Source organism: Amia ocellicauda, chromosome 14 (assembly GCF_036373705.1).
Source record: "Amia ocellicauda isolate fAmiCal2 chromosome 14, fAmiCal2.hap1, whole genome shotgun sequence".
In the NCBI taxonomy this organism is placed as follows: domain Eukaryota; kingdom Metazoa; phylum Chordata; class Actinopteri; order Amiiformes; family Amiidae; genus Amia; species Amia ocellicauda.
Window position 1 is genome coordinate 27,875,054 of NC_089863.1, and position 12,474 is coordinate 27,887,527.

General features: G+C 43.9%; 1 protein-coding gene across 2 annotated transcripts in view; it reads left to right on the plus strand.

The window, feature by feature from the left end:
- The window catches only part of LOC136767577 (Fc receptor-like protein 5), a 170,832-nt gene extending 160,755 nt beyond the window's left edge, over positions 1-10,077 (plus strand). For both annotated transcript variants that reach the window (XM_066721459.1, XM_066721458.1), the window contains exons 20-25: positions 991-1,050; positions 1,563-1,628; positions 2,036-2,101; positions 2,523-2,615; positions 3,811-3,864; positions 9,681-10,077. In XM_066721459.1, the coding sequence (XP_066577556.1) occupies positions 991-1,050; positions 1,563-1,628; positions 2,036-2,101; positions 2,523-2,615; positions 3,811-3,864; positions 9,681-9,736 (395 nt within the window). In that variant the 3' untranslated portion in view covers positions 9,737-10,077. The remainder of the gene's footprint in view (positions 1-990; positions 1,051-1,562; positions 1,629-2,035; positions 2,102-2,522; positions 2,616-3,810; positions 3,865-9,680) is intronic.
- The last annotated feature ends 2,397 nt before the right edge of the window (positions 10,078-12,474 follow it).

Sequence of the window (12,474 nt, forward strand, 5' to 3'; positions counted from 1 at the left end):
GCCACATGCTTCTAAATTTTGAAAGTTTTTTTTTTTTTTTTTCTCATGATCATTGAAACTCCACGAGGTGAGATCTTGCATGGAGCCCCAGACCGAGGGAGACTGACAGTTATTTTGTGTTTCTTCCATTTGCGAATAATCGCACCAACTGTTGTCACTTTCTCACCAAGCTGCTTGGCGATGGTCTTGTAGCCCATTCCAGCCTTGTGTAGGTCTACAATCTTGTCCCTGATATCCTTGGACAGCTCTTTGGTCTTGGCCATGGTGGAGAGTTTGGAATCTGATTGATTGATTGCTTCTGTGGACAGGTGTCTCTTATACAGGTAACGAGCTGAGATTAGGAGCACTCCCTTTAAGAGAGTGCTCCTAATCTCAGCTCGTTACCTGTATAAAAGACACCCTGGAGCCAGAAATCTTGCTGATTGATAGGAGATCAAATACTTATTTCCCTCATTAATATGCGAATCAACTTATAACTTTTTTGAAATGCATTTTTCTGGATTTTTTTGTTGTTATTCTGTCTCTCACTGTTAAAATACACCTACCATTAAAATTATAGACTGATCATTTCTTTGTCAGTGGGCAAACGTACAAAATCAGCAGGGGATCAAATACTTTTTTCCCTCACTGTACATACATACACACATACTGACACACAGAGAGGGGGCAGATACATACAGGTCAGAGAGACACTGACACACACTACAGGCAGATACAGAAACGGAAACATCTCACAAAGACACAATCACTCCACACATACTGTTCTGACACACACACTGCACACACTACTGACACACACTACACAGATACAGAAACACACACTACTGACACACACACTACAGATACTGACACACACACTACTGACACACACACTACTGACACACACACTACAGATACAGAAGCACAGCCCATACACGCATGTTTCTAACAGTACTCTCCCTCCCTCTCTCTCTCTCTCTTTCTCTCTCTATCTGTGGACGCTGGCTGTAGATGACTCTGTGTACCTGAACGTCCCTGGCAGGAAAAACAGCAAGAAACAATGGAAGAAGAGTGAGAATCTCTGTTCACTTCAGGAGGGCTGCCTGGCCTCCGTCTCTGTCTCTCTCTCTCTCTCTGAGTCAGTGCGCTGCCCCCCCTCACAGCAGTGAACCTGCCATACCAGGATGTCAGTGGGAATCTAAGGATACAGCCCCCGCTGAGCCCCAGACACAGGGGCCAGTCCCTCACCCTGACCCCTGACCCCCGGTCCATCACCTCGACCCCTGACCCCCAGTCCCTCAGATCACCCTTTGACGCCCAGTCCCTCCCTCTGACCCCAGTCCCTTATCCCTAACCCTGACACTTGTCCCCCAGTCCCTAACCTCAACCCCTGACCCCCCCCCCCTCACCCTGACCCCTGACCCCAGTCCCTCATCCCTCACCCTGACTCTTGACCCCCAGTCCCTCACCCTGGTGCCTGACATTGCAGTGAAGGCCCTTCCCTCTTCTTTCTGTGCTGGGGGGTCATTGACTGTCTCTCTGTGCTGGGGGGTCATTCACGGTGTGATTCTCTATCCTGACAGACACTGGGGCCAGTTCACAGCCTGATATCCTGTACTCTGAGATCCACCTACCAGGCACTGACCCAGGTACTGACACCCTGACACACACACACCCCACACTGGCCCAGGTACTGACACACTGACACACTGGCAAACACAGAGCACTGACCGAGGTACAGACACAAACACACACAGAGCAGTGGCCCAGGTACTGACACCCTGACACTGACACTGACACACACAGTACTGACACACACACACACACTAATGCACACAGAGCACTAACCCAGGAACTAACACACTGACACTCACACACAGAGCACTGACCCAGCTGTGATTGTAGCTGTGTGATTATAGCTGTGTGGCTGTGACCGTTGTGCAGCTGTGACCATGTCCAACTGTGGCTGTGTGTGACTGAGGCCATGTGCGACTGTGGTCAATTGGAAGTGTTGCTGTGTTACAGCAGTGACAGTAACTGCTGTTCCTCCCTCCAGACATGCCCCTCAGGCCCAGCACTGTGGAGGTCTGCTACTCTGCCATCAATGTGACCCGCCCTGCAGGTACTACACTGTCTGCGTCCATATCTCTGTCAGGCTTTCACTTTGTGAGAGGGAGAGAGTCTGTGTGTGTGTGTGTGTGTGTGTGTGTGTGTGTCTGTGTATATGTCTCAGTGTGTCTGTGTGTGTGCGTGTGCTAGGGTGTGTGTCAGTTTGTCAGGGTGTGTATCAGTGTTTTGGGGTGTGTGTCAGTGTGTCTGTGCGTGTGCTAGGGTGTGTGTCAGTTTGTCAGGGTGTGTATCAGTGTTTTGGGGTGTGTGTCAGTGTGTCGGTGTGTGTTGGTGTGTGTATGTGCCAGTGTGTGTCAAGGTGTGTATCAGTGTGTCGGGGTATGCCAATGTTTGTATCAGTGTGTTGGGATGTCAGTGTCGGGGTGTCAGGGTGTTAGTGTGCTTGAAGTGCTGATCCGTGCTGCCGTGTTTAGGGCAGGCCGGCACTGCTGACCCCAATGAGGTGCAGTACTCTGAGCTCAGCCTGCAGACCAACCACAGCCAGGGCAAGAGGATCCGGAGAAAAAGTGAGTGTATGTCTGTGTGTGTCTCTGTATGCATCTCTGTGTGCGTCTCTGTCCCTGCGTGTCTCTGTGTGTGTGTATCGATAGATTATTATCATAACCCCAATTCCCTGAAAAAGGAAGACAGCCATTACCGAATGGGTTGTCATGCTTACACTTGAATATCAAGGTTTCAAGCATATAGTGTTAATCTGATTATCTTTCTATTCACAAGCTGATCCCTGATGCCTTTGGTGCAATACATTTATTGTTGAAAGGAAAATATCCCCCTCACAGTGTTTTAACACTCTATTCCCACAGCAACACTTATCGCCAAAACTCATAGGGGATTTAATTCAACTAAATTATGGAAATAAAGGGGGGGGGATGAATAAATGTTATAACTACAATAACCAAAACTAGTGTATTGTCTACACAGCACTTACAAAGAATAATACATAATAAATTCTGAACAGCGTTGCACACTAAAGATTTGCTAAAAGTGTTGGCGTCGCCTACAGTGTAGAGGATCGCACCCCTGGATCAGTAGTGCAGCCACACGGAGGGTGTGCGGCTCTGTGTCAATGCATGACTGCAGCGGTGGCATTACTGATGTTTGGTCCTAATAAATCACCTAGATAAATCATTCCTTGCCGACCGAACCTGTGACGCTCGAATAAATAATCTGTATGATTTAAAGAATCTTTAATTTCTATTAATTCTTTCTCACTGAAAAGCTTGCCTTATTAAGATCACTCCACCCCTACTTGGTCTGTTATGAACAGCGCATCATCATTTGGGGCGTGTCCGCTGTCATTTCATTGGGCAGATTCAATACAGTTAGCTCGATAAATATATGGACAGTGACACAATTGTCATCATTTTGGCTCTGTAAAACACCACAATGGATTTGAAAGGAAATAAGATGTGCTTTAAGTGTAGTCTTTCATCTTTAATTTGAGGGTAGTTACATCCAAAGTGGGTGAACGGTGTAGGAATTACATCCATTTTTATATGTGGTCCCCAAAGAGTATTTGGACAAACTGACATAATCATGAATTAAAATGTGAGTTTCAATTTGAAAGGCAACTGTTTGTGTGTGTCTCTGTGTCTGAGTCCATGTGTGTCAGTGTGTCCGTGTGTCTGTCTGTCTGTCTGTCTGTTGTTGTCTCTCAGCACTGTGTTGTGTATCACTGCTCTGCTGCCTGTCTTTCTTCAGTGACCCCACAGACGGATACCCTGTACAGCGAGGTGGAGCCGCACCAGAGCCCAGGTGAGCACTGACCCCATCGCCTCCCTCTGTCTCCCACCCTCCCCAATCCTCCTCTCTCTCCCTCTCTCCCTCTCATATATGTGGTCTTATTCCTCCAGCAGTGACCCACAAAGCGAGTGAGTGAGTGTACATTGAGGTGAAGCCACGCAAGACTAAACGTCAGCACTGACCCAGAGTGCCCTCCCTCTCTCTCTCTCTCTCAATTCAGTTAAATCGGGAGTAGTCAATTATTTTTTGTCAGGGTTCACATTTCTTGGTCAAGGTTGTAGTGTAAGGTACACTTATACATTTCAATTAAAGAAGTGAATTTATAGTATCACCTTATCACGAATCCTGGAATCTTGTAGAACTCAATTTCTGTAATAATTGGACGCAGACACCAATTCCAAAGACATAAATTGTCACATTTAATTAAAACAAAGACTAAATCATAGACTAATCATACAAAAAGGGAAAAACTAATTAAAATTCACTCCAGATCACAAATCAAAGACAAATCACTTCCGTGACCAAATCAAAGACCATGGGATCGCATATGATATCACACAAATCGTTAAACAAAAAAGGTTATAAACACATTGACTACAATACCGATTAGTAAGACGAAGGTGAGTCTCTCATTAGTATTGTTAGTCGGACATCAAATAACTACGCAGGTTAGTATTTATGTCTTGTAACTTCTCGTTATATATATATCAGTCTCATTTACGTTTAGGTGCCGAGAAAGATCCTATCATTACTTGTTACCACAATTTCCCTTAACTGATTATTATTCAATGATTAAGGATAGGCAGGGCCACCAATAATCTAATGTCTATTAACTTGTGTCAATTTCAGACTAAACAGTTAAACAGGAGTGAGAAGATATTTCTCTGCGTTGACAGGTTTTATTTCTAAAATTGTCAACAAAACAGTTTAATGCAACACACATTTATATTTAAGAAAACTAAATTATATTACACATTCTAGAGTTATGAATCACAGATTAACATTTCTAATTGATTTCTCAAATGTCATGAATAATAAACTCCAAACTGTTAAACTTATCTGAACTTCGTCGCAGAGAGGCCTCTCTGGCTTCGGGCTCAGATGACAGCACACGGCACGAGGTCCGTGTGGTTTGGAACAAAGGCAGTCCGGTTCGGCTTTGTCCAAGAACTTCCACTCAGTCGATGCACCTGGAAGTTGGGGTTTCGCGAAAGTAGAGTCTTTTCCAAACAGATTTTCCACTGGTTTGAAGGCTCCAAGGTTGTGCACAAAATCTTCTTTGCAAGCAGGGTTTTCACCGTAGTTACTGTAAGACAAAGTCTTTGAGGAAAGCAGGGCCCTGTTTGGTTCCAAGGGTCAAGTTTCTTAAGACTCAATAGCTATTTAAATGACTGACACTTTTGTATACAGTCGACTTAGTCAATTGTCCAGCTGTAAAACTCCACTGATCAGATGGGTACAGGCGGGCAGCGCAGTCTGTAAAGTTCTTCAACTGAATAAAGATCTTTAAAGAATTCTTCATACGGCTCAATCTCCTTCTCCCAGTATAGCTCTTCTGTTGCCGGCAAAGACTTAGTTGGTTCCATTTCGGTTCTGGCAACAGAGCTGTAGGTTGAACTGTGACAGCGAGTTACTGGTTCGGGTGATAGAGAGAGATGCCGTGCGCTACCCTTTATACGCCTGTCAGATCAATAGCCGATTGGTTCTTGAGTTTGTGAGATTGGATTTTGGTTTCAGCCCCCAGTGTCCTATTGGAGGGGGGCTTGATTTATTACTGATGTCAATCCATGCCATCTTTTGGAAATGCCGGTTGGCCCAGGTTCGTAGCTCTGTGTCAGGATTTCGGCTCTCGTCCACTTCAAAAAAATTTGATTACCTACAGGCCCCCTTCCCCAGACATCTCACAGCAGGGATTCCAAGCTATTTGGCCCATTCTCGGTGCCATCCTCCCAAGACTGTCAGTTTGATGTAATCCAGCTCACACGCTGATGAGTTAAGGAAATCTGATAATTTTGGGGGAGAGGTCTTCTTTAGATCAGTGCTTCAGCTCAGAGCTAAAATGCTCTTATTAAAATACACCCCCCCTACTTAATGTTACAAGGTATAGTCAAGGTCCAGACTCCAGAAGGGGAAAAAAATCACACCTCCAAATGCCCCTTCATACACAATGCTGCTGATTAGTAATATACCCCGTTGCTTATATATTTAGTACATTCATTTGACAAAGTACAAAAATAAAATGTTAAATGTAAATATTTGTATTAAAATGCTTTCAGACCACTTTTAATTGTTTTAATTTGTTAAAGATTATTGTAGACATACAGATAAACATAATAGAAACGTTCAAGCATATTAGATGCTTTACCAGTCTTTACCATTTCCCTTAATCACTGTTCAAAATTAATGTTGCAAAATGTGGCCTACATTGGAACAAAAAACACAACACAATGGAAATGCAATAAGTACGGTTGCTAATGCCCTTATTTGTCTATGCCAAATGTAGGGTAAGGTACCTATGAGGCCCATGTACCCATTAAGCCCACTACCATGTTTGACTTCAAATAAAAAATAAAAAGTATAATCTGTTCTGCTGCTTGATATATCCACCAATGCATGCATGTATTTCCATCCCCATTTTTATTTTAAGCCAATCAGATGTATATTTATTAAGATATGGTTCATCAAGTGCTGTCACTTCCTGGTAGCCATTTTGAAAGTGGCATAACAGCAAACGACACCGCGCACCCTCACATTAGCAATTGCTAGTGCACAAAATGTAATAATTTATGTTTAATCTTAATTGTAAACTACTGAAAATAAATTAATCAACGTATGTATGCGTATATGTATACAATTTGTGACCAAGGGAAGGAGAGACATCTTCCTCTCAACTTTAAATATTATTTTCATTGTTGTGTTTTGTTGTGGACAAGCGATGAAGAATTCATTTATGACAGCTAGCAACAAGGTAGTGATGTAACACAGTTATTTTTATGTATTTATTTTTTATTCATATACACCAATCAGCCGTAACATTATAACCACTGAGAGGTGAAGTGAGTAACACTGATAATCTCGTTATCATGGCACCTGTCAGTGGGTGGGATATATTAGGCAGCAGATCTCAATCCAACCGAGCATCTGTGGGATGTGCTGGACAAACAAGTCCGATCCATGGAGGCCCCACCTCACAACTTACAGGACTTAAAGGATCTGCTGTTAACGTCTTGGTGCCAGATACCAAATAACACCTTCAGAGGTCTAGTGGAGTCCATGCTTTTTTGGTGTCCATTAATAACGAAGTGATCCAAGAATCATATCTAGTCTATTTCAGCCAAGAAATAAAATAAAAATATTTCTAAATGTCCCCAAATTGTTGCTTCAACCACATCGCTGGAGAGTTTGTTCAAGATTGTGACGACTCTGTGAAGAAGTGTCTTATGTTTTCTGTCTTGAATGCCTTGAAGCCCAATTTCCATTTGTGTCCCCGGGTCCGTGTGTCCCTGCTGATCTGGAAAAGCTCCTCCAGTTTGATGTGGTCGATGCCTTTCATTATTTTGAAGACTTGAATCAAGTCCCCACGTAGTCTCCTCTGTTCCAGGGTGAAAAGGTTCAGTTCCTCAGTCTCTCAGTAGGACATTCCCTTCAGACCTTGAATAAGTCTGGTTGCTCTCCTCTGAACTGCCTCTAGAGCAGCAATATCTTTCTTGAAGTGTGGAGCCCAGAACTGTACACAGTATCCAGATGAGCTCTAACTAGTGCATTGTATAGTCTGAACATCACTGCCCTTGTTCCCAATTCTACACTTTTGACAATATACTCTAGCATTGTGTTTGCCTTTCTTATTGCTTCCCCACATTGTGTGGATGGAGAAAGTGAGGAGTCCACGTAGACTCCTAGGTCTTTCTCATGCGTTACTTCATCTAGTTCTATTCCTCCCATAGTGTAATTATAGTGGACATTTTTGTTACCTGCATGTGTAATACCTTGCACTTGTCCACATTTAATTTCATCTGCCAGGTGTCGGCCCACACCTGAATGTTATCTAAGTCCCTTTAAATAGCCTGTGCTGCTGAGATTGTATCTGCTGAGCCACTTATTTTGGTATCATCTGCAAATTTGACAAGTTTGCTAACTATCCCAGAGTCCAGATCATTAATATAGATTAGAAACAGCAAAGGCCCTAGTACTGATCCCTGTGGAACTCCACTAACAACCTCACTCCAGTTAGAAGCAACTCCTCTAATCGACACCCTCTGTTTCCTATACATCAACCAGTTCATAATCCATCTACTTACATTACCCTCAATGCCTACAGCTTCCAATTTGAGGATCAGTCTTTGGTGTGGAACCTTATCAAAAGCTTTTTGAAAATCTAAGTATATCATATCATATGCTTTCACATGATCTACAGCTGCAGTTGCATGTTCAAAAAATTCTAATAAATTAGTAAGACATGATCTGCCTCGTCTAAACCCATGTTGACTATCTCCAAGGTTTTCATTAAGATGCTCCTCTATTTTCTGTCTAATCATTTTTTCCAACATTTTACAAGTAATGCAGGTGAGACTGATTGGTCCGTAATTTCCTGGCTCAGTTTTGTCCCCTTTCTTGTGGATTGGTATGACATTTGCTGTCTTCCAGAATATTTGAGTTAGCGACCTAAAAATAATTTCCCTCATTTCTTTAAGTACTGTTGGAAATATCCCATCTGGCCCCGGTGATTTGTTTATTTTTAATTCTGCTAGTCCCTTTAGTACCTCCTCCTTATTTATCCTGATCTCTCTTAGGGTTTGACTGGACTGATTGTTAACCTGTGGCATGTTATCTGTTTTTTCTTTTGTAAAAACCTCTGTGAAATACTCATTTAGAACATTTGCCACATCTTGTTCATTTTCCAAGATACTTGCTTTTTCAAACGCGCAGTAACAGAGAAAGAAAACTAAATATCCTCCTAACGGATGTGCATGCTCAAAAACACAACTAAAACAAGACTGCAAGGCATGGTGCTTCCTGGTTGCAATAGAGAAAAACAAACAAGTTATTTACATATATTTCCCCCGTTTCTCTCTGGGATGAACAGAGATGCTGTGGCTTCACGACTCAAAGACAGCCCCTCCCTGAGTCATGGCAGAGCATTGTAATCGTGCTGGGGAGGTGCGGGGGGGGGCAGGTGACATCTCCTCAGGTTCGGGGGTGTTCAGGCTGCGTTGAGTGTGGGCCTCCTCTCTCTGCCTTCTCCTTCAGAGCCGAGGTGTCTGGCTCTGTGTGTGTCGCTCTTTCCCACGGGCCCCGCCGGCCGCTGCACACCCCTGTGTTGTCCGTGTGGCCGTGTCTCCGGCACGCCCGCGCCTTCGGGCTCTGTGTGGCTTCAGGGTGCTGTCTTTGTTGCCCTGTGGTGGAGGAATCTGCGTACGAGGCTCGGGGGGCTTTAGGCAAATTTAACCAGTGTTTAATATGAGAAATCAAATTAATTGTAATATAAAAGGTCACAAATAAAATGCTTTGTTTAAATTAAGTCTCTATTTCTCTGCTCTCTGCCTTTCTCTCATCTTCTTCTTCCTTTCATTTTTGTTTCTCTTCCTTCTCTCCTCCTCCTGCTTCAGTTAAGCATATCAGCTTATCTTCTAAGCTGGTTTTCTTTACTATTGCACTTCTGTTCATTTATTCTTTTTCATTAATAGTGTATTGACAAGTATTTTTAAGAATTTTTTGTTCACACTTTTTCACAACCGCTGCATTCTAAAGTTGATGTGTTTAGGAGCTCATGTTCTGTGTGGCTACCTTCAACAGCCCTCTCTCCCTTTCCCTCTCTCTCTCTCTCACAGCTGATCGTGCTGCTGCGAAGCCTGAGTCTCTGTACGCCAGAGTCCAGCACAGCTAGAGCCAGAGCGGCACTGTGGAGCGTGTGTGTGTGTGTGTGTGTGTGTGTGTGCATGTCTCTGTCTGTCTGTCTCTCCAACCCCACTGCGCCCTCACGGCCAGTCCCTCTGGGTCACAGTCACTACCTGCATCAGGGACCCAGCGGCCCGAGTGGAGTGCTGGTACTGGTGCCACTCCGGCCCTGGCGGTGCTGTGGGTCTCAGAGGTGCGGCCCTGCCTGACGGCCTGAGGATCACATGGGATCTGAGGAGCTGCATTGCCTGAGAGATTTTAGGTTTTTATAGCTCACACATCTTCTGTTTTATAGCTATTTAACTGAGTGAAACAGTATTTCAGTGTGAGTGTGAGTTGCATTTTATATATATATATATATATATATATATATATATATATATATATATATACTCACCTAAAGGATTATTAGGAACACCTGTTCAATTTCTCATTAATGCAATTATCTAACCAACCAATCACATGGCAGTTGCTTCAATGCATTTAGGGGTGTGGTCCTGGTCAAGACAATCTCCTGAACTCCAAACTGAATGTCTGAATGGGAAAGAAAGGTGATTTAAGCAATTTTGAGCGTGGCATGGTTGTTGGTGCCAGACGGGCCGGTCTGAGTATTTCACAATCTGCTCAGTTACTGGGATTTTCACGCACAACCATTTCTAGGGTTTACAAAGAATGGTGTGAAAAGGGAAAAACATCCAGTATGCGGCAGTCCTGTGGGCGAAAATGCCTTGTTGATGCTAGAGGTCAGAGGAGAATGGGCCGACTGATTCAAGCTGATAGAAGAGCAACTTTGACTGAAATAACCACTCGTTACAACCGAGGTATGCAGCAAAGCATTTGTGAAGCCACAACACGTACAACCTTGAGGCTTGCACAAGCTCACCAAAATTGGACAGTTAAAGACTGGAAAAATGTTGCCTGGTCTGATGAGTCTCGATTTCTGTTGAGACATTTAGATGGTAGAGTCAGAATTTGGCGTAAACAGAATGAGAACATGGATCCATCATGCCTTGTTACCACTGTGCAGGCTGGTGGTGGTGGTGTAATGGTGTGGGGGATGTTTTCTTGGCACACTTTAGGCCCCTTAGTGCCAATTGGGCATCGTTTAAATGCCACGGCCTACCTGAGCATTGTTTCTGACCATGTCCATCCCTTTATGACCACCATGTACCCATCCTCTGATGGCTACTTCCAGCAGGATAATGCACCATGTCACAAAGGTCGAATCATTTCAAATTGGTTTCTTGAACATGACAATGAGTTCACTGTACTAAACTGGCCCCCACAGTCACCAGATCTCAACCCAATAGAGCATCTTTGGGATGTGGTGGAACGGGAGCTTCGTGCCCTTGATGTGCATCCCACAAATCTCCATCAACTGCAAGATGCTATCCTATCAATATGGGCCAACATTTCTAAAGAATGCTTTCAGCACCTTGTTGAATCAATGCCACGTAGAATTAAGGCAGTTCTGAAGGCGAAAGGGGGTCAAACACAGTATTAGTATGGTGTTCCTAATAATCCTTTAGGTGAGTGTATATATATATATATATATATATATATATATATATATATATATATATATATTTAGCCAGTGTGTGACAAGTGTTATATTTTAAATATTTAATCATTTGTTTGTGGTTTATGTGTGTGTGAGTGTGTGTGTGTGGTTTGTGTGTGTGTGTGTGTAAGTGTGTGTGTTTATATAAGTATGTATGCGTGTGTCAGTGTGTGTGGTTTATGTGTGTGTCAGTATGTGTGGTTTGTGTGTGTGTTTATGTGAGTATGTATGTGTGTCTGTGTGTGTGGTTTATGCGAGTGTGTTTTCATTGAAAAGCTTTGAACTAGTGTAGCTCAGGTATTGTTGTTTTCGTGTCTAAAACTGTCAAGACTCATGTCTTAGAACTCAATTGATCATTTAAGATCTGTTGTATTTGTTCTAACACTGAACACATGTGTCTCATTAAATGCGTGTTGCTGATATTAATGCATGTTGTGAATTGCCTGCTGCCACTGCACTGACCCACTCGACACACACATGGATCTTCACAGACACAATTCGAGGCTCCTTATACTGATCACATGACAGAAGGGCCCCTGAGTCCATTTCAGTGTCTGAGATCTATTTCAGTCTGTAAACCCGTGTGTCCATCGAACACACAGGGTCATTCTGATGTGTGTTCAGTGCGTCAATACTTGACATTTAGAATACAATGTTGTGAGTAGACGGCTCTGACTCAGCTCTCTCATTCCATCCAATACAGTATACAGTAAATACCCTGTCCTTATCACCCCCCCAGCATTCGCCATTTCACATCACTCCTCCTCCCCTGTCTACACCTCTGCAGTGGCTCCTTGGCTCATTCCCCGTAAACAGGGCGGGGGGGCCCTCAAGCGAATAGAGCCAAACCTCTTCACATCTAAACTTCACACCAGTCCTTCATCACAAGGGCACAGGAGGAAGAGGAAGCAGGAGGCAGGAAGAGGAAGGAGGGGCTTGTTCTCTCTGTGTGCTTTATGGGACAGCAGCTGCCCGCTCTCCTGTCCTGTCCCCTGTCCTGTCCTGCTGCAGCCACACCAGGGCTCTACATCTTCCAGGTAAGAGCGAGGCGCAGGTTGCCTAACACACAGGGCACAGGGCATTACACTAGGCCAGAGCCGGGCCGCCCTATACGCTCACTACGCAAGTTGCGTTGGGCCCCACAAGTTACGCAAGGGCCCCGCATC